The 26927-nt window shown below is 38.5% G+C and overlaps 1 protein-coding gene across 3 annotated transcripts in view; it reads right to left on the reverse strand.

Moving 5' to 3' along the window:
* Positions 1 to 26927, reverse strand: part of UNC79 (unc-79 homolog, NALCN channel complex subunit) — a 114471-nt gene that overhangs the window by 56902 nt on the left and 30642 nt on the right. For 2 of the 3 annotated variants that reach the window (XM_059819495.1, XM_059819496.1), the window contains 16 exons: positions 26000 to 26230; positions 23902 to 24092; positions 22873 to 22996; positions 21528 to 21668; positions 20211 to 20432; positions 19380 to 19607; positions 17823 to 17964; positions 17331 to 17410; positions 17098 to 17246; positions 15874 to 16031; positions 15349 to 15530; positions 13854 to 14055; positions 12064 to 12243; positions 5704 to 5990; positions 2150 to 2332; positions 1148 to 1310 (listed from right to left, as the gene is read on the reverse strand). In XM_059819495.1, coding sequence (XP_059675478.1) covers positions 1148 to 1310; positions 2150 to 2332; positions 5704 to 5990; positions 12064 to 12243; positions 13854 to 14055; positions 15349 to 15530; positions 15874 to 16031; positions 17098 to 17246; positions 17331 to 17410; positions 17823 to 17964; positions 19380 to 19607; positions 20211 to 20432; positions 21528 to 21668; positions 22873 to 22996; positions 23902 to 24092; positions 26000 to 26230 — 2863 coding nt within the window. Of the gene's footprint in view, positions 1 to 1147; positions 1311 to 2149; positions 2333 to 5703; positions 5991 to 10940; positions 11007 to 12063; positions 12244 to 13853; positions 14056 to 15348; positions 15531 to 15873; positions 16032 to 17097; positions 17247 to 17330; positions 17411 to 17822; positions 17965 to 19379; positions 19608 to 20210; positions 20433 to 21527; positions 21669 to 22872; positions 22997 to 23901; positions 24093 to 25999; positions 26231 to 26927 lie in introns of all 3 variants that reach the window. The other variant, XM_059819494.1, reaches the window with a different exon arrangement.

Here is a 26927-nt window from a genome sequence, read left to right on the forward strand (position 1 = left end):
TATTTATAAATGTATTACTACTACCCTCAGCATTCTTAAGTCACTATGAATTAAGTCATTAACTCAGCTCAAAGCAAAGACAAATTCATAGTAAGTCCACAGTTATCTGAACCCTCTTAGCCCTCTTCTAGCAATACAAAACGTTCAAGTGAGTGAGAATATGTAATACATCATTTACATCCATTTTAAGGTTGCTTTAATTTGCTAGAGCTGAGTAACAGGGTGTCCAGGTAAACAAGATTTTGTGTCCTTGTTCTGCTGGATATCGTTTTATGAGCAACAAGCAGCAAAAGAGGAAAAGGTACTGACATGCATAAAAAGAGTACTTCTTGCATTCTTCAGAAGAAGAGTTCACTGCACACTAGGAAGACTGTTTGAGAAGGAGGATGTAAATACCAAATAAGCAGCTAAAAGGCAAAATAGCTGAAAGGCTGCTACAGATTAACATCAAAAGAACCTGTTAAACTTTGATCATAAATACTTATCACATAATAAACTTCACAATTGTAAGGAACTACACTCAGTGTCACCATATTATTTCAAGCCCCAACGTTATCCCAGTTCACACCATCACAGTACCTCTGTTACAGGTAGCAAGCACATACAGAGTTAACAATCGGATGCAGACTCTAAGGGTTGAACCATTCTCTTCTGCCTTTAGATATCTACATTATATACATCTGCATATAAGCTAGTAGACTTCAGCTCCTTTTACAGAGAAAAGCAAACTATAGACTGAATTCATCATTTTCTCTTTTCAACATCAAATACTTGCTACTATGCCACATTATTATAAGGTACAATCAGAATGTGGTGTCAGACTGGTTGCACACCTTGTGCGTGAACATGATCAGTTAGTATTATCATAGAAAGGCCAAGGACTATCCAGGCATGGTGACTGAACTACTAAGTCTAAGCTACACTCCGTCCAAGAGAAGTTAGACTGCTGTGCTATGCTTAGCCTACAGCGAAATTGTGAATTTCTTTTACTGTAGATGGCTATAGCTGGTCAGGTAAGTCACACTTTGGACTTAATTCTGAGTATTATGTTCTAAAATTCAGACCATATTTGCCTGTTTCTACAACATCTGCAAGACTTAATGAATTAAATCAATGACTATCATATAAATGAGAGTGTTAAAAGTACCTTTTTCCTTTTCACTGTATCGGCTTATGTTACTGTTGTCACTATACAAAGGACCAGCAGTTGCGTGGGGCTTGCAGCTGTGATATTGAGCGTTGAGGGTATTGACTGTGATGTGGATTAGGTGAAGTACAATCTTGCTGATTTCACAGTCTCTGTAGGGGTACTGTTCAGTGAAAGAGAAAAACTTCGGCTTAAAAACTAACTTTTCTCCTTGGATAAACATTTAGGCAGTAAAATAGAAAAATGACAAGAATATTGTCAGCTGGATGCCCTTTGCCTTCCTTTGATCATACATTTCTAAATACACCATGAGAAGCAGGACTGCCTTCAGCTTTGTACACAGAATTACCTAAAACAAAAATCGCTATTAGTAAGATTTAATTTATTATTTTCTTGACTTCTATATGACAAAACCAACTATTAATAATAATGCAAAAGGTCTCTCATCAGAACTGTTCTCCAAATACTTGACTTCGATCAGCATGTTATCATTCATTTCTGGTGTCTCCACTTCCTTGTATGCCCTATAGAACTGCTAGAAATTTGTTAAGCATATCAAAAGTATTCACAGCTCCATTTTAGTGCATAAAAAAACATTACATTTTAACAACACTTCCTAAAAAGCATCACTTAACTAAAGAATACAAGCTGTTAAGATGACCCCCCATTTATAGTTACTCAAGTTTTTTAAAACTAATTCTAAGTTACTTGAAATACTATTCATTGGAACTTCATATAACATTTTCCTATTTTCAAATCCATATTTTTCTTTCTCAGGTAACCATATGAAAGACAATTTAGACAGCAGAAGTAAAAGGTCAGTAGCACAGATGAAAGCCTAACTAGTTCAGACATTGAAATTAAATACAGTGAGTAAGCAAATCAAATAAAAGTGTTCTTTACAGTTCCTTTCACTTGTAGTACAGTTAGGTGTTCCCTGTAAAAAATTTCAAATTGAAGTGTAAATTCTAAGGTGGACAGTGCCTTTTTAAGACCACTCACCTTATACAGAATGACAAGCAAAGCCTTTAACCACATCTGCCGAATGTGAGGTTTGAGGGACCAGAGGGAGCAGCGAGGAGGCTGCTGAAAGTAATGCCTTAGCTGAGGACAAGTGCAGTATTTCAACACCTGCACCACTAAGGGAAGAAGGTGTTTTCCCAGACTGATGTTATAGTCCATCACCTGAAAAGATATCAGCACAGGAGTTAGCTCACCAAAATCAAATCCACTGATGTTGGAAAGCAACATAACTAACACCTCAACCGTATTAATTAAGAGAAAAGAAACAGACATTTTTTAGGAAGTCTCAGTATCAGTCAGAAACTTTCTGCCAGCTTGCCAGGTTCTCATTTTAGCTAGACAGGTAAAATGAAAAAAAGAAGATGTGTTCTGAAAGCCTTTCATCATCCACAGTCTAAATTTTAACATACTTTGGCAAGTTCATAAAATATATTATGCTGGGATAGCCTTGTATTATAGCACAAGTTGATCATGCTTCAACAGACAAAACCATATTATGTATATCCCATATTTAACAGATATGATGCAATTGTGGGTTTTGGGAGGGGGGGTTGTGTATTTTGGTTATTGGGGTTTTTGCATTAACACTGCATTGACAGTTTTCATTAGTTTCTCATCAGGCTTGCAACATTAGCTGTTGGGTTTTTTAAGTCCCGTACTCTGGAAACAGGTAATGAGACAAGAATTCCACTCTTCACTATAGCAAAGGTAAGACTGTGTCTGCAATGTTATGCAGAAAGTCTAAGCATGCAAATACTAAAGGATGCAAGAATAAAGCTAATGAAAAATATCTTGCTCTAAATAAAATGCTCATCAGTTTTAAGCAGTGGCATTGCTGTAGACAGGTTGCTGTTATTACTGCTAGTCATAAGCCTTGCCTCCATCATGACCTTTGAGGAGCATCATGCTATTTGGTGCCTATCCTAGAGGTTTGAATCCTGATGGTTAGGTGCAGTGTGGGCATATATTGTCACTGCCCTGACACAACTGCATTGCTGTTTTTCATTATCTTCTCATCAGTCTTGCAACACACAGCTTAAAATAAAAATAGCTAATGTCCTGAAATCAGCAGCTAAACTAGATCATAACAAGGATCCACAAAACCCTTGTCTCTGACACTGACCTATACCTACCTGGGTGTCAACCAGTATAACAGCAGGCCAATCAAAATCCAGCACATCCCCCAAAATCTAACAGGTCCCTGCAGTTTCAGTGGACTTAGTGCTTTATCAGGAGCCCTGTACATCTAAACAGACACAAACATCAGTTTCATCCACATCACCCATTTCCTTCAGGTTTGTATTTCTTTTTTTGGTTTTGTTTTTATTAGAACAAGGGGATGAGCCTAGTTTACAAACACAGAACTCATCTCTCAAGTTCCCTCCTGATCAAGCTAACTAGAGGTTTTTCCCTGTATCTAGTTTGATGTGCAGCTGTCTCAAATTTTTGTGCTGCATGCATAGAGCTAAGTAGATGAATTCCATGTCTATCCATGTAGGGTTAGACTGAGGAACAGATGATACATAATCACCAAATATGGTTCTACCCTGCAATGCCTTGTCCCCTCAGTTACATAGCATGGTTAGGAAAAACTCATCCATAGAAGGAAGACGGAGCCCTGCCTTAACACAGCACATACTAACGCAAACATGTCTTTTAAGCTGAGCAGACTTATTTTTTAAGTTTCACAGGAAGATATGGACTAAATGATGCTGAGAATGTTAAGCAGAGCTCAGCCTGGGATGCTGAGCAGAGCCCAGCACTGCTGGCTTCCCCAGTCCCACAGGCTTGTACAACATTGCCACCATGCGGGACAATACCGCACTGATTGCAAACACCAAAACTTGCCCACTTCTGCTGCTAGGGAAAGAAAAAGGCATTTTATGCTTTCAAGAATTCCAAATACTCAAATAATTTTATGATGCAAAATACTGAGAGATATTTGATTTTTTTTTTTCTTGAACTGACCATTCCAATCATGTTTGGAATCAAAACCAACGAACCAGCAAGCCCAGGATTCAACTATGAAGCTTTTCAAACAGAAAGGTTGAATTCGGCTATCCTGAGACATTTTAAAGGCAGAAGAGGAAAGGCAGGGGTTGATATTTAGCATTGCAGTAAGCAGTACTTCTGAAAATCAGGTCAGTTATGATCACTGAAGATTGGGAATCCAAACTTGGAAAACATGTGAAAAAAATGTGGAAGATACTGCCCTGTGAGCTAAACTGCCACTTGCAGACTCTCAATACAATGGTAACAGGCCTGAATCTCCTTTTATATGCTTCAGCTTAAAACTGTACAAGTGAAGGATGATTAACAACAGATAGCAATGGTGCTCCGAGACAATGGATCAGGATGCATTTGCAGCTACCCAGTTTGCATTAACACCTTCTATTTTGCCTGCTGAAACATGGATACCTGAATTCTCCATGAGTGTGAAAGTTTATCCAAGTATCTACATTACAATTGACTTTAAAAAATCACTGATTCCAATGTATGAACCAGAAAATCCTGATAAGAAGTGCAGATACAGAAGAGGCCAGTATAGCTTTGAGCAATGCTTGAAGGTTACAGTGGGCATTTTAAGAGCTGGGGCAGGGGGGAGATCTGAAATCACAGCCCTCTCTCTCTCCCCTAAGGTAATCCTTTATGAGAGACTGAGATAAGGAAAAAATGTGGAAGTGATGATGATGCTTCATTGCAAATAGTAAGAATACTCTGCAAGTGTGAAATGTTTTTCAGCTTAGCATCACCAACTGCTCTATCAGTAAGAATTAACTGACTCTTAGAAGAGCCTTGTGAGGTAGGAAATTACGGTCCTCCTTACAAGATGGAGAAAGAAGGCACAAGGCAAGGATGTGCTCAGTCATTTATCGTAGCAATATAGGCCTCACTTGTGAGTGTTTCTGTAGGTTTTTACTTTGCAGTTAAAAAGTAAATAGTTAAATAGAAGTATGCTAGTTTATAACTTCCTACTAGTACTCTAAACTTGCTGCACCATTGGCATAGAGATAACGGTTTTGTGTGCGTGCAGGCACACAAATACTACCATTGTATGAAAAATTAGACACTGTTCCAGACCTCTTTGCCCTCTTTCCCTAGTCTTTGAATGCCTTACTTTCTTCACATGTCATTTCCTCCTTTCCCATTCAGGAAGACCTGGGACCCATGTGCTCTTTCTTGTTTCCCTGTGTGAATGGTCTATAAACTCTCTGACATTCTTCACTTTGCAGGAGACTCCTTCTTCTTCTTCCTTAGAGTGCATCAGGACTTCCTGTTCTCCCTTTCCTAGGGAGTGGTGCCACCATGGCGAACAGAACCACTTGATTAGGCTACATGGAGACTTCTGAGAGTAAAGAACAAGGAGCCATCCTTGTTCCCAAATTCTTTCACCAACTGAAGAGGTGTTAAGAAGGTTTAAGTAGGATTACCGCACTCAGCCATTATTTTGGTACAAAGAAGGCTGTGCTACCACCATTACAACGACAGGCAATGAGAAATAGCTGCAAAAAGAAGTAAGTGCCATCACCTACTTGTGCTATTCCAGCAATAAAGGCATTAAAGCAGGTCGAAACACGCATTTTTTGTGGTGCAATCATGAAGCATCCTTCCTGCTGATCGTAACCAAGCAGGACGTACAGATGGCGTTTGACTGTGTTGAAAGCTTTAGCGCTGCTGATGTCCGACTCAGCGCTGCTCTCATCCTTTGCCATGAACTTCATTAGCACAGTAATGAGCTGGTGGACAGTCTGGTGATCAATCCCAGCATCCTCTGGCAGCAGGTCTTTTATTATATTATCATTCTCTGGGGAAGGCTGTCCTATAGGCACAAGAGAGACATTGGCATTAGACACTGGATAAGACTGTAAACAGGGTACAGAACACACCAGAGGTTTTTTTCCAGAGTTCATTGCTCCATTTTTGCCCAAATACACGGGGTGAAGTCACAGGAGGCAGGTATGCATTTCTGAGGGCACTGTTCCTCTGTTGCTTCAGGCTCAACAGCACATTAACACCTACTGTGTACACTGAAGTCCATTTCTCAGCTTTCCCATGTTTAACAGAGCTGCTTATCTCCCCATCCCAGTGCATTTCTGCCAAACTGAGTGTTATTATTCCTTCACATCTATGCATTAAAGGAGAATTAAATCCCACTACTACCAAATTCTCATCTGGCATAGTTTTCAGTCTTTCTTCAGCAAAATTTAGTGGATATTAGTCTTTGCCAGTAGAGGATGTACAAAACTGCAAAGGTAGGAGATGGAGAAAATTCTACCAAATAATGATTAAACAAAGAAAGAAGACTTCCCCTTTTAGCATTGAGTCCATATTTCCCTCAAATAACTTGGGCCAAAATGTAGGCACTATAATTTATTAGTTTTTGGCATACTATGTATTGTGCCAAAAAGTTGATGACTTTTTCCCAGAGAAGAAGCCTAAGACTTGTTTTTATAAACACTGAATGGAAATAATACTTTGCATGGACGTATGATCATATGTCAGACAAGAGGCTACTTACAAAGCACAAGGAAGCTTGGGTGCTGGCTATCACTATCCAAGCAAAACAGACACACTGCAAATAACATTGCTAACTGGGCAAGTATTTTAATTTTCATACTTCAATATTTTTTTTAAATACAGCATTTCCAGTTACTTTTAAGACCATTTATCATTACTAGATTTCTTTAGTAATTTCCTTTGGAGTTACCCTCTTCCATTTCACCTTATTTGTAGGGCCTTTTTTTAGCACTTAGCGGTTCCTAAAGATCTACATTATATTTACACTAGGAATTGAATTCATGAAAAGCAACAGCTATTTCACACATCAGTATATCAGAATCTTTTTATTAAATAATTCTGAATAAATGCATGGCTAAAGCATGGTAAAGTATATTATTCCAACATGTTCTATTTTAAAACAGTAATTTAAATTAAATGCTTCCATATAAATAAAATGCATTATATTTGCATCATATGCAAAATAAATACAAATTATTTCCACTAAGATAATCAACAAAGGGAACAGAAAATACTATTTTGACAGCATCAAAAGGGGGCAATACTTAAGAAAATTCAGTTTTTATTACACCATTAATTTTAATTTGTTCATTAAACACTGTAACTGTTAACAATTAAAATGAATTGTTACTAAAATGTATTCTGATGTATTTTCTGATCCGTGGTTAAAAACCTGTCTAACAGCGAATAATTGAAATAAAGCAAGCTGTTATGAAGCAGAATTATAAAACGATCTACTTGTTTTCATTACAAGGATAAATCCTTTCAACTATCGGAAATAGTCCTTACTTTTGCAAGAATAGTTTAAGTTGAAGTTTACAGGACAGACCCTACAAGCAAGATTAGCTCAAAGTATAATCTTAAAATTGTCCCTGCATATCTGTGTTAGGGTTACTAGCCAGCAGCTAATATCCACTTCGTCTGTTAGAGTTACTTACATGTCTTAGGGTTTATGTAAATTCATAGCTATATATTTATAGCAAATACTAAAAAATATTCTAATATTCTAATTTACCCATATCCTCAATGTAATACGTTATTCTGACAAGGGACTCCTTTGCTGGTACAACGGCATCTGTCTTAGGTTCTTCACCAGCAAAACTGCAGTGTCTGTAATTTTTTTAATAATTTTAAATATTTTACATCTTATTGGTGGGTGAGCGAAGGGGTTTGTTTGATTGCCTGTTTTGCTGAGCATGGGAGAAGGTTGCTATTTCTATGATAGCTGAAAACGAAAACTAGGGGGGGAAATTTTCAGAATCACTTCTATCAAGAATAACTTTCCTTTACTGGTCTCACCTTGGTAAAAAGAAATCATGAACTTCATATTAGATACTATTTTTTATTCCGAATAGTTTTCACTGGGATTTTTTATTTACAGAAACCGTCCTTCAAAACGAAAATTCTCTATCCAAACTTTTGCTGGACCAAGATTTGCAGATGCAAAAAGAAAACAATAAATTCTGAAATAATTAGAGTGAGATATACAGCAAGTTCCATTTTCAGAAGCACATTAAAAATGTATATAGAAAATAACTTTAGCTTTGTGGACATCAACTGAGAAATATTTTTTCCACATATTATACCCAGGTTAAAATTTTCCATGAAATTGTATCAAAAAGACACCATTTTCATAAAGATATTAGACCGTTTTCTTCAGCCCTACTTAATTTTACCTCTATTACGTGTTGTGAGATTTTCCATAAAACAAAGAAGGAGATAAGATGGAATGAGTCAAAGGATTGTAGGACTCTAAATAAATCCTGGTTCTCCAAATAGAACTCAATGGGTAATTACTCTGAAAAGATTAACCTATTTTACTCAGCGATAAAACGCTCAATTTTGCCATGAGTTTGTAATACTAACACCATTTAACAGACACTTCCCAGGACTTTTCCTGAGATTTTACTTTCCAGAAATATTATTATACTTTCTGAAGCATTAAAATCTCATTTCTTGTACTTCACCCTCACTGAAAACTATACATCAGGATACAGTGAACAGTGCTTCACCCTGAGTAGTTTGTCGTAGCTCTACTAAGGATCAAGTCTAGGGAATGTCAATCACCACCTGTTTTTACTTCTAATGCAGAAACCTGCAATGACCCAGCAATGGAGAACTGCTTGTTTAAAACAACAAAAATCCTACGATCCCATTTAGGCAATATACTTTCAGAGTCCAGAAAACCTTCCTCTCCTGTCTGACATCGGTCTTAAGTTATATCAAGCTTGAACTAAACTTTCACTTCATTAATACATTATAAAGGGTATCCTCTATCAAATCAAGCTATTTAGATTCAAGCTAAGAATGCAAAACCAAGGCATCCCTGTCTTTCCAGTGGCTATGGTGGCTTTTACCCCTCAAAATGTGTACGCATACATATACAATTTGTGTGTCTGTATGTGTGCCTACATACAAGGTATATACATACAAACACATAACCCACACACACACCTCCAGGAAAACCTTCTCACATCACCAAACACACAGCCTGCTAGTTAATATACAGCCACCATTCCTGAATTCAATCTAGCCTTATGCCCACAGATTCATCTCTTTATTCATGTGTCCCTTATATCAGACCCCTTTACCTTCAAACTACTTTAAGGTATAACACAATATAACATAAAATATCAGATCACAATTATATCATGCTTCCTCCCAATTGTGATCCCTGTGCCTATCAATGAAACTCTCTAAGTGACTGTCCAGGGTACTGTAGAGGATAGATGAACAAATACATCATCCTGGTGTTTATTCCATACAGAAAGCATATTGAATTCAGCTTATATTTGAACTGTGCAAGGATTACAGTTTTAGATCTAGAAAGAATGGATGAACATGAGGACTGGTTCATTAGAGTGGTATGTCTAAAATAAACGTTTTTCTACAGCAGATGTACAGCCTATGCTTAGGAGCCAGTTATTTCCTTAGACGAATCAGATATGCTTAGTACTGCCAATGCAAAGTGTTAGAAATTGTGAGTCAAACTTGAAAAAAAAATGGTATACAAAAAATTAAGATTTTAGAAATAAATACTGGGCAGGAGGAGAGGTGCAGTAATTTCTCTCCTAATTTCCAAAGCATCTGTGATGATTTTGAATCATATCAGATTTCTCTTCATATCAGTGGTTACTAGCTACACGCAACTTTTTATATATACAGTTTTAGTGGAACCTGAATTTGCAGCTTAGGTGATCAATTACCTGAGCCTGGAAACTGAAGCTTTGAAATACCAAAATACATCTAATAAAATCACAATGGCTAACAATGCCTACTGTGAGACTATCACTTCTTATGTGACAAGTTTCTCTAAGCCCAGTATATAGCAGGGTGAATGGTGCCATTAAATGAAGAACAATCATTCACATCTGTTCATCGCACCATTATTTCACCCGTTCCTTCAATGAGCCTGTGACAACCTGCACATACGTTCTGTAAGGAACTGGTTGATTTCCAGCCCTCACTGTGCTAGTACGACAGGGCTATATACTGCTAATTCAGAAGCTCTCCTAGTCCATTTCACAGCTTAGTCAGCACCCACACTGGCAAGGCATTTTCCTTTCAGCTGATCACCCAGTAAGCTGATCTGTTCTAATTCTGAATTTGTGTCTGTTGGAAATATTGCAATTCTTGAAGAAGGAATATTAAATGATCTGAATCTGAGATTTTTCACTTCCAAATGGTCAGTCTACACAGGACTCAGAGCAAGAACTGTCAGTAGTCACAATTATTTAGAGATTACTTGGACCCTGCTGAGCTAGCTATTCTACAAATGCCTGACAGAAGGGTGACAACTTCACAAAATGTCAGTAAATATAAAATAAGGGACTTAAGATGTCTATAAGCATACAGAGGAGACAAGTGTAATTTACAGTACCAACAAACAAAAGCATTGTCTGATGTCTCTAAAACCTGAAGGTCAAAGATCAGGCTGAACATAGGTGACCCATGGGGCCAACCTACTAAAAATTTACTTGTTCCTGTGGGCAATGAAGCACAGGAGGGTGAGGCACTGACTGCTGGCATAGCAGACTGCCTCTGAATAACCTCCTCCCAGCCCCGAAGTACTATTAAGAACTGGGGGAAGTTTTTAGTACAGATTGAGAGCAAAACTTCAATTTACACCTTTTGGAACCATGCTGAGATGTGATTCACTGTGCCTTTTAGACAACTTCCATCTGAACAAGAAAGCTAGCTCTAGTGCATTCCTTTTCCTGTTCCATCAAAACACCCCCCTTGTCAAACCCACCTGGTGTTTGCTCTGGTGTTCCTCCAAGTGCTGGAGCAGACTGCTCATGTCTGGTCAAGCTCACAGCTTTAAAAGAAACAAAACAAAACAAAAAAACAAACCAAGAGGAACTCTGTTTAAAAAGGCAGTACTGATATCTTATACTTCAGCATATATTCAGTGCTAGCATATTTATGTTCATTTACTTATGCACTGTTGTCAGGCAGTGAGTATAACCGTTTGAAACACGTCACTTCTGTGCCCTACAGATTTTGTGCACCATGTTCTATAACTCTAGTTTTCTCCACCGTTCGGTTTTGCAGGTACAAGAGTCACCACACAGGAGCCCCTATACAGGATCAGAAACTGGTCAAAAAGAATTACCTAAGAGTCCCGAAATATGGTGGTGTTTGTTTTGGAGAAAAGAAATTACCTTTTAATGTAACAGTTCACCAGCACCCAGGTTTGAGCATTTTATCAGTTCCTATTATATGGGTAGGAGCAATGTGAGAGGTCCAATTTTAATATAATGACTAATCTGTGTTTGTAAAATTCTCTAAGTGAGAATGGGTAAGCTTTATTTCTGCTTGGAAAGATATCTGTACAGCGCTCCATACAGGCCTATGGATTTCCAGCACCTAGGTCCTCCTATATAAGCTGGCAGGAAAGATGTGTTGCATGGACATTGTTTTCTTAACAAAGGAATTCTGAAGACATCCAAAAGCTCATTTGAGACATTAACAGTTGTTCTTAAGATGTCTAGCATATGCTGCATACACTGATTAATAATTACAATTAATAAATAAATTAGTAACAGAGGAATTTTTCTGTAAACACTGTCTCTATTTTAGATAAAACTACTGTGTATTAGCCAAAAATAAAAATTAAGATCTATCCACAAACTAGTCTTGGAGCACTTTGTTCTGGCATTTTAAACAAACACAGCATAGATATAATGTTTGTCTATGCTCTTTGTCAAACTCACTAACTTATCATTACCTGAATAATGCCCAATCAGTCAGAAACCTAAATTTGCTATCCCAATTGGATAAATATTGACAATTCCGATGTGTACCCAGCAATAGGATACAATCCTATGGGAGAAGATACAGGCGTGTCACAAAAATATAAATAGATACTCAACGAATTTTGGTGGTTAAGGTTTCTGGAAGGGAGAGCGCTCTCTTTGACTCCACTGGTCCCTTCACACTGTCCCTCAGGGAACGCACACTCTTCTGACGATTACGTGCGAAACGAGCCCTCTTGATCTTCCACATTGCTGCATCACTGAGGTTGGCGACATTTGTCCGGACAGCAGTGATAGCTTTGCAAATGCAATTGACCAAGTTAGGATTCATTCCACAGCATGGTGAGGCCCTAATGCTGCCAAGTGCCAAATGCAGCTGGGCCCCAGGTCCCACTCAAGTCAAGAAAGCTTCATATGGGCTCAAGGGGTCCATCTGCAAGGTACTTATTTGCATGCTCTCATTCTGAAATTCATAAAACCCCAAATGGCATAATTGTGTTTAAAAAATTATGCTGTACTTCTTTCTTTAGAGATTGGACAAAAACAGGTTCTTGAAATCAAAACCTGAATTTCAGGCTAAGGGAATATGAGGTGGCCTCTATTTAAAATGGCAGAAATCTCACGAGTATGGATCACATTTAGTGCACTCATACCCAAATGTGGCCTCTAGTTTTGCCTCGCTGACCTCCTGTCCTGCCTACACCTATCATCTCGGATTTGAACAGCGCCTCCAAAAATCTGTGAGTGTGATTGTGTGGTTACAGTGGTGTTACCAGCAGTATCACTGCATGTCTGAAAGGGGTCACCAATATTTTTCTACACTCATGTCTATAGTGCATTCAAACCCTTTAATTATCTGAGCAACTAAAGCCGATGAGATGGCTAAAAAGGTTAAAAAGAAACTTGAAAAATATCTTTTGCATATTTAAATTTTAAATCACTCCCAAATAGTCATATTTAAAGATATGACCTTACATTTGCAGCCAGAGGTGCTAGAAACTAGTGCTGAGATTGCCTCCTCAGGCGACAGCCGCAGTTTCCAGCTTTGGGTCAAGCTGCTCGCATGTGGAGAAGAAAATACGTTTGCAGTTCCACCCATCTCCTGTATGGATGTAGCAGCAGCACCTGGGTTTTTTTAGGCACTGGGCTCCATGCAGGGGTAGGAGGAGGCATTAGGCTGCTGAGGGAGCAGACGTCTGTCCAAACAGCTGTCCCCACCTCCTCCAAGCAAATCAGATGGAAATAGATCTGCCTCATGGGCCACCACTTGAGTAAGGAAGTTTCCAATTACTCAGTATGTTAAATAATCATGCACAAATTATTTTTTAGCCCCCTCTAGTGAATGGAAGGAGACATGGTGTCTCATCAAGAAACCAAGTATGAACAGGACAAACTTTTACAAACATTTGTCACTGCTGGAACAGTTAACTGAGCACCATCTCTAAGAGTCTGTGTACCTCTTGTGCTGTGCCCCACACATTTGTTGGGTTTTCAAGGGTCATACAGCTCCTAGGGCTGTCTTTGTACAGACCACTAGAAAATCGGGTCAGGCATGACCTAGGCCTTTGAGAATAGCAATGTTGATAGCATAAGAACATCTACAAAAGAACAAGGGGGTTAATGCAGGTTGCAGCTGATCACAGAACCAGACCGCATTTCAACCAAGGCTGGCAACCACATCCTAGTGAGACTAAAACATGATGCCCAAAGGTGTGACAGAATACAGTCTAATCTGTATTCAGGCAGTCAAAAAATGCTGACTTCAAGTTATTCTCTTTTGGCCTGAAAGATTACTTAATTTCAGAGAATTTATACAGGTGAGACCTACATCTCTTTCAGAGCCTTGCAGGCAGTTGAAATTCCAGAAGCTGATAAAAGGTTATCAGATTGATTTGGACTCTGCTTACTTGTTGGGAAAGGGAATTCTTTGTTGCAGTCCAGATGAAGCTGTGCTTCCAGAGACAGGGTCTCAAAGCGATTCACAAAGAACTCCCAGCTCAAAGCTGGAATATCCGCTTTTAGAAAATGAAGTAGCAAAAGCTTACTAAGAATTGTGGGCCTGTCCTTGACAACTGTGTCAAACTGGAAATCAAGGCAGAGGCAGAGACCCTATAGAGGAAAAAAAAAACCAACACAGAACTGAGATGTGAAAACTTAAGCATTTTTTAAAGCAAGGGGAGGTCAAAGCTCCCAGCTCCTGTTAATCAGTACAGGATAAAGGCTTAGCTTCTTTTTCCTACCAAGTCCTTTAAATCAGAACTAATGCTACTGACAACAATGGAAAAGTAAGGTAAGTAAGGAGATAAATTAACATCATATTTAGAATGTAGAATTTGCTAAAATTTTGAGGAATACAAAGGTATAGGCAAAGTCATGTCCTACTCCACATTTAGTACACAATATCAAAGTAGTCTCTTCACACACCCCTGCCTGAGAAAAAGCTTATATTTAGGCAACTGAATCAAGCCCTTAATTACAAAAAGAATGAATCACCAAGCCCAAACAGAGAAAGAAAGATTATGTGGAGAAGTGTATCAGAAGCACTTTGCCTCAAAATGCTTCTGTATTTTATTTGCACCAGAATTTTGGGTGTAGTGTCCAGACTTATGTCCAAGAAGAAAACCCACACATTAAATATGAAAGTGCAGTATACTGGTAACAGTCTCAGTGAACTCAGTGAATTCAAGTTCTCTAGAAACTATTTTGAAAAGGCACTATATGGAGTAAAACGAGCAAGTATTAACAGCTTTTTACCGGCAGTAACACTGAACCTTTCAAAATACATATTCATTCTATTCTCCAGAGAGCTACAACTGCATTGTGTACTATGAGAATTTTAATTTTTTTAATATTGCTTGTACACATAGGCTCTGATCCACTTTCATATCCGCTTAGTTTTAATCATGAGAATTCTGATTGCCAGGGTCTCTCACATGCTTAAAATTACATGCTTAAGTAAATCTTGAAAAGATCAAGACCATGTTTGGTTTTGCTTGAATATAATTTCTCACTATCAGCTCAGCAGGGTGTCATAAGACTTACAAATTTTTTTTTAATTGAAAAATGTCAATAAATTTTAAAATAATAAAAAACATTTACAGCTTTCTACAATAGCAGTTCAAATGCAACAGTAATCCTTTTCAGTCATCAAAGTTTTTACAGTTGGACTTGATGATCTTAAAGGCCTTTTCCAACCTAAATGATTCTATGATTCTAATTTGGGGCTAGGCCAGTATCATTTCCCTTGGCTATTTTGTGCATATGCCAATTATCAAGACCCGTAAGGCTTGCCTACAGAAGTATTAGCAGTGACCATGATGCTATATGTCTGAACCACTTTGAACTTTGGGTGAAAACCCAGATTCCTGTTTGAATGTATTTTTTCCCATACAACAAACCTACCTGTAAAGCTGGCCTCTTTATGGTGTCAAGTAATAGCCCAGCTCTTGTAGCTACTGCTGGGTTGACATCTTCCACAGCAGTCAGGAAACAGCAGAATGCATGAGCCAAAGAGTACTTCAGTAGGTGATTTTTTGTCACAGAGTGAATATCCAAAAATCTGCACAACACAGCCACCTTCTCCACTGTAGCAGCCATGCCCCCAGACAAAGAAAATATGCACATTAATTTAGGCAATGGCTTCTTTATGTCCTGATTAATACACCTCTCCTAGAAATATGCACATCTGAGAAAGTGACAACAAAAAATAGCTGGCAATTGTTGTAATTTTGATTTTACTTCGATTATCCAAAATGTCTCATGTTCTCCTGTATTTTACTGCATTGTTATGCCATAGTTTTCCACCAAAACTCCCCAAAGCAGCAAAAAGATAATAATCTATTATAGGCCTCCTCAGTTACAGCAGAGAAAGCTCTACCTCTTCAGTGAAGCAACAAAGAGCAAATAGTGTACACTTCTCAGGCCTACCTGCTTCAAATCTCATCTTCCAATCTTTGCTGTTGAAATTGCTGTTTATGATTGTCCAGAAAATGTCAGCTCCGTGGGGAAGCGAAAGTGCATGAAGAAGAAGTGGGACTGCCAGGGAAGAAAGCTGAGAGAACTCAGACTTCACAACTCCCCATAAGCTGGAAAGACCAAAAAGAGCAAGCCTGCTTATAAAAACACTCCCTTGACATCCTTTCTTCTAAATGTCTACACTGCATTGTTGGTGGGAATGCACTTTTCATTAAAATCTCTATGAGCCATCCTGGGCATTTATGTGAATACTACAGAGTTGCTGGCAGGAGAACAGAGCTACCTGCAAATCTTCAACTATAGCAGTTTTTCTTGAAAATCCAGGTTTAAATATTCCTTACATTGAAACACTTCAGATTTGACAGGAATTTGCCTAATTCAAGATACACCTGCTATAGAACATAATCTATGCTGTGAATTAGCAGTTTCAGCACGACCAGCTTCAGCGCATAGACCACATGAACTGTCTTGGCACCACGAATCATGTGCATCCACGAATGACTAAAATGTCGGGTGTTCACAATTTGCTGGTATTTAGACTCAGGACAGATTCTCTAGTCTGCTAAAACCCTACAGTCTCAGGAGATGCTCAACAAAATTGATACAGAGCAGCTGTAAGCGCTGATGAACACACTCTATTTCAGAACATCATATGGTGATGTTTATTGAGTGAGTTTTCTGCAAAAGTCTCTTTTTCCAAAGAGAATCTTAAAATGCACAGATTTCAATCCAATTCATTCTGATTCTAAATGAAAAAACTTCCTTTACCTTTTAAAAATAAGGTGCAATACTGTTGTTCTCTCAGCTTTAATGCTAAAGCCCTATAAACTGTGTGCCTCCCTCTACATCATCCTTTATTTTATTTTGTAGAGTCAGGGAAGATACCTCAGTCTCAGACAATGTTATTATTCAATATGAGAAACTCTGACTCACTGTAAAACAAGTGGTGCATGACAGAGTAGCCATGATGGACAATGCAGGGTACCTTGGTTTCATTTGCAACTTCTCAATTAGCCTATGCAATGTGCCCTTATACAGTTAATTAACCTTTCCACACTTCCCTACCACCCTTTGTTAATTTTCCATATTAAACCTGCAAATTCTTTGATGCCAACAACAAATGTATATTTGGAGAACCAACAAAGTACGAAGACAAAATGTGCAATAAAAACCTACCTTGCAATCAGCATGTGATCTTGAATATAGGCAAGAAATTGTGGATGGTCCTTTCTTGCTATATACAGGCATTCCCCATGAAGACACAGGATCTTCAGACAGTTCAGCATGTTAAAAAGAATGTCTGGTTCTTCAAACCTTGACATTTCCTGTGTAAGCAGATGTACTACTCTCAACACAATGACAACGCTTAACAAAAAATTCAAACTAAACTAACAAGTAATCAACGTTACCTGCAATATAGTGTATATGAGCTTCAAGGTAACTGGAAGTTGCTGATAACAAAATTTTCTTTCTGTGTCATTCTTTATCGCTGTTAAAAATATAAGTTACATAAAATGTTATTAAAGGTGTCTCATCTGTGGATTCAAAATGAAACTAAAGAATGCCAAAGTGATGAGAGATAAATTAGTTCTAGCCACAGTAACCCTGCAGTCGGTAAAGTTACAACAGCACAGAATTTGGCATGTAATGTTTTTGCTACTTTATATGTTCAAAAAGCCAAGATTTCTTCTAACACTTTTTTGAGAGACAGTCACACTTGCTGTCAACATAATACAGCCTTCCTATTTAATTAATATGTTGAAAGAATTAAATGCACGAGAAAAAAGTGACTGTGCATTGTTGGACTTGAAAGACTGCTTCAGAACCTCGTATTCTATATGAGTAGAAGCGTTTCATTTAAAGCCTTACTGAAATACTCAAACTTCTCACCCTCCACCTACCAGCATTTTCTGTGGTCTCTGTGTGATTTCCTGGGTTTTCTCCATGTTTTGGTGCCGATTTGTCTTCCTCTTCTCCTTCAGTTCCTATAATAAACTCAGGTCTACTATACAGAAGGCTATCCTCGAGGTTATCTGTGGGCTCCTTTAAGAATATAATAAGTTAAATTCGTTTCTTGATGTTATCTAAATAAATGAGGCCATATCCTGCTGTTTAAGTTACATTTGGTGTGATAAGCTGAGCTCAAATGAAGCAGACACTGTCTAGTTCCGTGTACACTTATGCATTCAAATCACCTGCATATCTAAAATTCTGCATCAGCAAATGCCTACCAATAAGAAGACTATGTTTCAAACATGGATTTAAGTGATACCACTTAACAGAAACTGTATATCCATACTGGAGCTGAGGTGAATCCAATCACAGGGCTGTGGTTTCACCAAACTTTTCATCCTTGCCTCAGAGGAGTAACAGACAAGAGCAGGGCGTTTCCTACACTACTGTAGATTTACAGGCTTAGAGGCAGGAGCTACTTCAATCACTTTTACATTGAAAAAAGGACCAGCCTGGAGTTACATCTGCTTGTGGCCAGGAGCTCAGGATTACAGGTTGCCATTGTGACCTTTATGTTACAAATCACAAGGTGGATCCTAGAAATGGTACCAAGCCCCAGCAATCAAAAGACTTCACCACTTGATACTTTTCGAGTGAGGTGAGAATCTGAACTGAAAGGGCATGAGATGATTTTTCTAGTGCAAGTTACTGAATACCACGTGCGCAATACCTACTATTAGCATACACATCCAAATGGAATTCCAAAACTTTTACACATCAAAAAGCATCACTATGCCCACCACTGAAAAAAAATTACTAATAAACATCCTGCCACTACCATGCTACAGCAAATGAGCACTCAGAATAAGGGGAACAATGCTGTCTTCTAACTATCAGATGAAACAGTTATGTATAATAGACATACAGCTTAAAATACATTCATCACACCACAGGTAATGCTTCAGTTCTTCTGAAAAGCTACAGAGGACTTTAATGATGACTAGTGATTGGAGAGTAAGTATCTGTGTCTGACAAAGTTGGATACTCAACCTGAAGTATATTCTGGTTTTCAACAGTGCTCAGCATTTTCAAACATCAAGCAACAACTAATGCTTGCTCACTTGACAACTGATTCACTCAAAATTATTAATAATTTCAAAATATCCACCTTTAGCTTTTAAAGAAGATGAAAAGCACCAAGTATTAACATTTCACATTTTATTTAAGACACAGTATCCTAGGAGTGTCCTTCCAAAGTGAAACAGCACTTCAATATTGATGGGGGAAGAGTTCATACTGGATGAATATTGTCATCTTCCCTGGGTTCTCTGAATCAAGTCAAACTTAGGAAATTTTACAATTCAATGGCATTTTGCTTTAACCTCCCAAATCCTCCATGCCAAAGGTCAGCACAGCTTTACTCCCTTGTGCACAATGTAATGAGAACAATGAAGAAGAGGAGTTTCAGCACACCAATAATATAGTCCCTTTTCTGCTCTACTTACCACAAGCCTGATTTCTTCTTTTGGAGCAAGCTGTTCCAGCAGCTCAAAACCCAGCTGGTAACAGAGAATGCTGGACTGACACAGACCACATTCAACTGCTTTTTCATCTTTCTGACAGGTGTGAGAACCACCCCAGGGTGCCTGGAACACATTGTTTATGATGGATATTATATCTTTTGAAATGCTGTTCTCTAAGCCCAAAGTGACACCATCATCCTGGAGTTCCATCTGAAAGAGAGTGAAAAGAGTAAGGATTTATTATTTATTTAAAAGCCACAGCAGTAACTATTCTGCCTATTCCTACATTTCTCATAGTGTTATATTACAGTACTGGGAAGAGTTTGAGACAAACTGGAATTCACAATTTTAAATTGCCACTGGTGTTGAGGCCCAAATACGAACAGCTAGAGTAAATAGACAATTTCAAGCACAGGATCCATTAATTTTACCTGGAGACAGCTATCCAAAACACTTGGCCTTGGATTCACAAGGTACAAATTTAGCTATCCAGAAATTATGTATCTAATCTAAGCCTATCAACAAGCCTCTGCTTCTAGTCTAGAAATAAACATATCTCCAGGGAGAAGTTTCTTTCCCTCATATGAGCTATCTAACATGAATGTGGAGGTATCTAACTTCTCTTCATTGAACATGAACCTATAACTCCCATATGGGTAAAGGGAAATGACAGCTGTAGAGGGATTTACATGTCTTATACTTCATGCCAGTCCCTTAGCAGAAAGGGACTCAATACACAATTAAAGGAGAGCCAAAAAGTGACTACAGAACTTCAGTGTCCCCTCAATGTGGGTGTTTTTCTTCTGCAAGTACCTGCTTCAAGATGAGATCAAACATCAGAATGAAGCAATTCAGATTCATTTCATCATCTTCACAGTCGAAATCACTTGTCTTTCCACTAGGGTGTCCAAAGTTCTTGAAAGGGCTGTGAAAAGGGCTATGTATTGGACTCCGAAATGGGCTCTGGAAGGGGCTTGGGAAAGGACTCAGCATGTTGTGCTGAACTCTGCGCCCAGGGTCAGAAGCAACGCTTACCTGAAGACATAAAGAATCAACGTATCCAAATGACTGTTAGGCATTTAAGCAATCTCATTCTATCCAAAACTGCAAAAAATGGCAAGAACTTTGACAGCCTTACTATTTCCTTCTGCAGCTTTTTTGCAAAATCTACAGGTGTCCCTTAATGCCATTAAATGATAAAATATGATAGAAATACAGGAATCACATTCTGCACAGATGTATACATTCTCTTAAGCTAAGTGGCTGACATCCATTATCTTATTCCTACTAAGGAGGAATTTTAACATCATAAACCAAAGAGAAAATTGGTGCAGGCAGTAAAGTGGCTATCAGGTTACAATGATCTGCCCCTTGATCCAGGGACATGAACTTCAATAGTAGCCTCCTTTATTAGCTTCCTATCTCAAGAGAACAGTGTAACTAAGGCTATATCAAAGATACAGCTAGCTGGAAATGAACTAGACACAACGGTAACAAGATGTGCATGTCTGCATTGATTTATGTCCACACCACAGTAGGCCACCTAAAACACCCTGAGAACCTCTAAGTTGCAGGGAGATACACAATGAGATGACACATGAGGTCTATTTTTAGGCCAGCTATGGTCTGAAAAACCAGACAGTAAGTTTGTCCATTTTTACTGCTTAGTTTAGAAGTGGTCATGGGCTAGGTGTTGGAGTGCCCTCTGTGGAGCTACATCAGAAGGCAGGCAGACCCCATGTAAGCAATCACCTGTATGCTGTAGTTCCTTAAATCTAAAGATCTGACCCTTCAAGCACTCTTGTTCCTGCTATCCTTGAAGCAGTTCATCAAAGACTGCTGGGAAGTTAGTCATAGCAGTCCAAATATGTGCAGTGCCTGCAAATTTGTATGTTTTCTTCCAGACCATAAGCCTTTGGCAGACTTTTTGCATCTCTTGGATGGGGAAAAAAAATGCAGGGAAACAGAAGTAAATTCTGCTCTGTCACCCTTCCAAAACATACCTAAGCCCACCAAATTTGTACTAGAATACAAAAGCTCACTCTGGGTTAGATGACTTTTTAATCTTCACATGCATTCTATTAGAAAACTATTCTAAGCAAAAAAATAAGCAGGATAAATAACAATTACCCTCCGAGCTGCAAGATTTCCCGCCAGCTCACTAACTCTCGATTTTCTTTGATTTGCTAACTCTTTTACAGAATTAACTCCATCGGAAAACATGCTGATTAGTAATTGAAGAGGAACAACAATGTCTAGTTCAGATAACACCTGAGGAAAGACAATAAATAAAAAAGCATGAGTTTCAATTTTGATCAAAAATGCCAGCCACTTTATAAGCACCTTTATCACATGATCCTCAGTTCAGCAAGTTCCATGCATTTAATTTTGGGATTCAATGAGGTGAGCTGCAACCTTAGATTTCTCTTAGAATCAGGGCAAAAGAGAACTGGCAAAAAAAAAAAAGGTATTTTCAAAATATTTGTGGCATCCGCTTGGTGTGCCTTGAGATTAGTTCTATGCACAAACACACAGGGATGTGAGGTTGTTCCATAAAAGTATTCCTGTAAACCAAAAGTACTACCAATACTTGGATGAACAACTATTTACTATATTTATTATTACTTAAAACTGAATTCCTGTATTTATTCTAAGAATCCAGTCAGAATGGTTGCCTACAGGTGTCAACATAGCAACAGGATGGTTATCTGCAAATCACTGAGGGAATATTCATCATCTATTTTGCAGCAACACTCAGACAAATACGAGCTCATTCATACTTGTCTTTAACTATTATTAGGTCAAGAAAAATCTAAAAAAATCATACTTTACTTGAAAACTCAGCATACATGAAAATTGCTACAGTCATCAGGTAAGTTGGTCTTTGCAAAGGCTTAACCAAAATAACCCTCAGCAGAAAAGACGCGATAATGAAGAATACAGGCATTATTCTGAGGTGCTGTGGAAAATTTTATACCCTTTTGAATTCACTGCCCCCAGCTGACATGATTGTCCCTGTAGCTTTTGAATAAGAACACCATGTGAGTGCCAGCTTTGTGGGCAAATATAGCACAAATGGGCAAGAGCAGCAGACAGCTTGATGGGTACAGAGCTAGTCTAATCCAGATCTTCATATGTGGGAACAACTACAGCTCTGGAATTAGTTTTGGAATCTACAGACCAAATTCTGCAGAGACTAAAAACTACCGCTGGCAAAAAATCAGACAGCTGAATGGCCCTAAAGACACAACTGACATTCAAAGGCAAAAGGAATTTCCAGGCTTCCATTATGTTGCCCATGATGGGCTAGTAACATAAAGCTTCCTGGGATCTGTCTACCAACCGTGCTTACACTGGAGCTAAGCAAAGGGCAGAACGGTTCTACGATCCTTGGAAAAGTGGTTTCTTTTTTTTTTTCTTTCTTTTCCAAAATCATAAGCTGCTTCAGCACGACTTGTCAAGAGAGGACACTTACATGCAGCCAAAGCAATGCTTGCTCTTGCACAGAGGATGGATACCCTGTAAAGCGACAGCTAATGAAGCCAAACATCTCCTCCATGGAGAAAGGGAGAGGGCAAAGTTCAATGTCAAACATTTTGCTGAAAAGTAGAAAAAAAATATAGCATCACTGAGTTACCATGGCATACACTGTGTGAGACATAACAGAAAACTGGCAGAAAGGCAATCTCACTACCAGCACTGATGATGCTTCTGTAATCTTACTTGCATCCACACCCTCCACAGGAGTTGAGCTAGGCTGTTGATACCACCTGTCCTGACTGCACAAGGTCATCTCTGAACTTGGTGATGCACCTTAAGAATTTACATCACATCTCATATCATGCCCAGTTTCATTTGATAGCAAGATCTTTTTCAACATCCAATGTAACAATTGGAGAATTTCTCATCTTACCACTCCTCCACTATTCCATGTTTACAGTAAAAAAGTTTACATCAATACCTAACAAATATAAACTCACAGGTTCAGAGCCTCTTCATCAGTTAGAGGGCAATGTGAAATTTTATTGTCAAAGGCATACACTAGACTTGAAATTATGACTCACACAGCCACCATTCTTATTCTGGTGGTTTTTTTGCTCAACAGGGGCTAATTAGCTATTAGCTAAATCAATACAAATCATCACTCTTTCAGTGCCAGCTCTACTAATCCCCACCATTTCTCATCAACAGCTGGCCAAAAGCAGAAAAATGCTTCTCCCACCATGCTGCAGAGAGCCACTGAAAATGTGCCTTGCTCACAGCAAAGAAGCATCCATGTATTTGGTTCTTGATACAGATTCGAGGATATCAGGAGCAATAAAAGGAAATTTTCCCAAAGCTTAAGTGCTTTAGTCTAAATGTAAGTCAAAAAATTCAGAAGCATTCACTCACTCCTGTTTATTACACACAGGCATTTTTATTTGTTGTCACCATCTTATTGTGCTAAAACACTCAATGATCAACATACGTAACCAGAGAATGGTTCCTACATATGTCTACATACCTCAACACTTCCCGGAACTCCTTCAGTTGATTATCAGGCACTTCTGTCCTTATAGCTTCCAACCACTCTGGCATGATACATTCCCACACCGGCTGGTTTATTACATTGTACGGAATCAAGCAAAGGATTCGATTCAGCCCTTCTTTTAATTGGGTCACAGCACTACACGATTTGTCCCAGTATCCACCGACCTGTGGGTATTTCCAGGAATCATACTGATGAATGATATTTCTAGTCCCTGTAACTTGCCCAGCACCATAAATTTGCTTAGCATGTTGCAGCCAAGAAATTGTGGGGGGTGATCATCAGCACCTTCCAGCCTGAATTAGAATTCAGACATGGGGATTGCATTGTTTTTTCCTCTCTCATTTGACCCACAGTACACAAAAGCACTGTCCAAGATTTAGATGAAGTTTGCTCACTTCCAGGCCATGACGAAGAGTAACCTCTTATTGTTTACAGTTCTCAACAAGGGACAGATTTGTTTGGTCAAACTTGCACCTTCAATTATTTCCTCTGGGCAACACGTTACAGTGCTGTGTCTTTATTTTGAAACACTCTGTCTGTACCAGGTGTTCTTTTGTGGTTGGTTGTTTCAGGTTTTTTTGATGGAAGGTTCTAAGTGATGGAAGCCAAAAAATACACTTCTAAGTAAATAAGTAACTGGCCTACAGAGATTAATTATCCTGACCGACCTCAGCTCACATCTGCTGGTCCTCACTAATGGCTCTAGAGATGCCTGCTGTTTCGGCAGCAACTACTGGTAATCTCAGCCAACAAACTATTTTTTCTCCATTCATCATAGCTAATTTCATGGCTGTTTGTCTTCACATTCCAGTGAACCCTTGCAAATCTGGCAAGTTGTCAGTCTAGTCTTACGTATTGCAGTGGGGGTAATAAAACTCAAAAAAAGGTGCTGGATCCAAGACAAGAAAAAGATCCACGACAGATTACAGCATGAGGTTAAGTCCTTCCTTTCCCCTTCAGCCTCAAATCCATGATCTCTTTTCTTCAGTTCAAACATTCAATTCATCTATCCACCTCTCAAATTTCCTCAGCTGCCCTCCAATCCTCCCACAGCCAGGTGTATCTTCAGAGTGATGGTTCAGAGTTACACACATACACATGCTGGTCTGCACACATACAGCACGTATTAGGTCACGAAAAATGCATGGATGCACACTTCATCCCTGATGACGTAATATATCACATCAAGTCTTTATGGCCCTTCCTAGTCTAACCACTTAATTTTAGGAAACAAAACCAACATGTTCCCTGAACATTTTACATAAGAGGGTCACAAATGAAAGTCTTCTTACAAAAGCACATGTGGTATAGTTGGTAGTGATAAATGAGGAAAAAGTCTTAATGCCCTCACAAATATAAAGTTCCTATTTTCATGTTGATGTTTCATTTCCTATAGAGGAATATTCACATGCCTGACTTTGCTGCCTGTCTTCACTATCCAGGTTAAGTGACAAGTTCTGCTTCATAATTTGTACAGAAAGAAAGACACTTTCTAGAAGTGATTCCAGCAACGGTCTCACTTAGGCACCCTGAATGTCTTTCCAGATAAGTCGCTTTCTCTCCATCTGCAATAAGGTCAACCATGGCAGCCTAGTCTCTTAACTGAGTCACTTAAATTAGGTATCTGAAGCTACAGTATATCAGTATGCCCAGAGTTCCTTTCAGTTACAACCGTGTGATTTCATGAACCTTAATTTACAGCTGCACAGGTTAAGTATGCAAAGAACAGAAAAACATTAGTAAAGCAGACTAGTAAAGGACAGGCTTATATCTGGGAGCAGACAAATGTTACCTTTTACTAAACACAAGTTTGGGTGCTTCAGCAGCATAATGGAAAGATGCAGCTATCTAAAATGTACAGTATCTTTCAATACCCATAACATTCTTCCAACCTGTCTTCATATTACTGTAAACTAAAAATGCTAGGAAGAGGAAAAATTCCTGAGCTCCACTGCTCTCTCAACCACTGAGATTTCTTTTGCCTTGACAGAGCTGGGGGAGAAATGGTCTTTATACTTAAGACTTTAACCTCTGTAGCAAATAAAGGAACCTTCAGATAAATTATTCTTACCCTGGCAAACTCCATTGGTTTAGGAAGGAGGCACATAACCATGACATCAAACCGGACATCACAAACAGTCTTCAACCACTTAGTAACAAACTGGGGTTTGAGCTTTTCAACCAGGCTACCAACTTCATCATCCATCATGTAAGCTGTAGAGTGAAACCACTGGAATACCATGCTAACCAGCCTTGCTAAACTCTCTGTGGGTGTATTCTCACTGGGAGTGCAAAGGCTCACCTGGAAGACAGAAACGCAAATCAAGTTTCATTTCTAGAATTAAAGGTGGCAAATTGTTTGTCTACTATATTTTGCATATTCTCAGAGATATGAGGATGCAGATTACATGGAAGACAAATGAGCTGATCAGTTATAAATAGAGTTTAGCACAGGACAATTGACAAAACATTTCCAAAACAGAAAATAACAATAAGAGGGGGAAAAAAACAAGCACTGAATTTCTTGTTTCCTAGTTTCAACACTGAAAATAACAATACAGAATGCTTTGACAAACTGAAACCTTTTGGTTTGAACTTTAAAATGACTTTTAATTTCAAAAGGTAATGTAACGCCTGGTAAAATATATGATACACATACACACATTTATATATAAAATGTACAAGAAAAAAAGAAAAACCAAACAAAGAGTTTCAAAATGTCTGAAAGAAGATGTCTACTTAATATAATAAGTGATCTTTGCTTTGCAAAAAGATTCCAGTTTTGATTTTTTTGTCCTCATTTGGAGCGGGAATATGAGTTTTAAGTCCTCAAAAATTCTCACATAATAATTAATGTTCTTCTCCCCTTCTCCAAACTCTCTTTCTAAAATGATTCCTGCACTGTAAAACTGTCCCAAATCTGAGACCAAGTCTGTACCCCAGTTCACAGACCAGGCACACTGCTAAGCCCTTAATTACCTGCTATTTGAGCTCTTGGT

The sequence above is a fragment of the Gavia stellata genome, chromosome 7, assembly GCF_030936135.1.
Source record: "Gavia stellata isolate bGavSte3 chromosome 7, bGavSte3.hap2, whole genome shotgun sequence".
In the NCBI taxonomy this organism is placed as follows: Eukaryota; Metazoa; Chordata; class Aves; order Gaviiformes; family Gaviidae; genus Gavia; species Gavia stellata.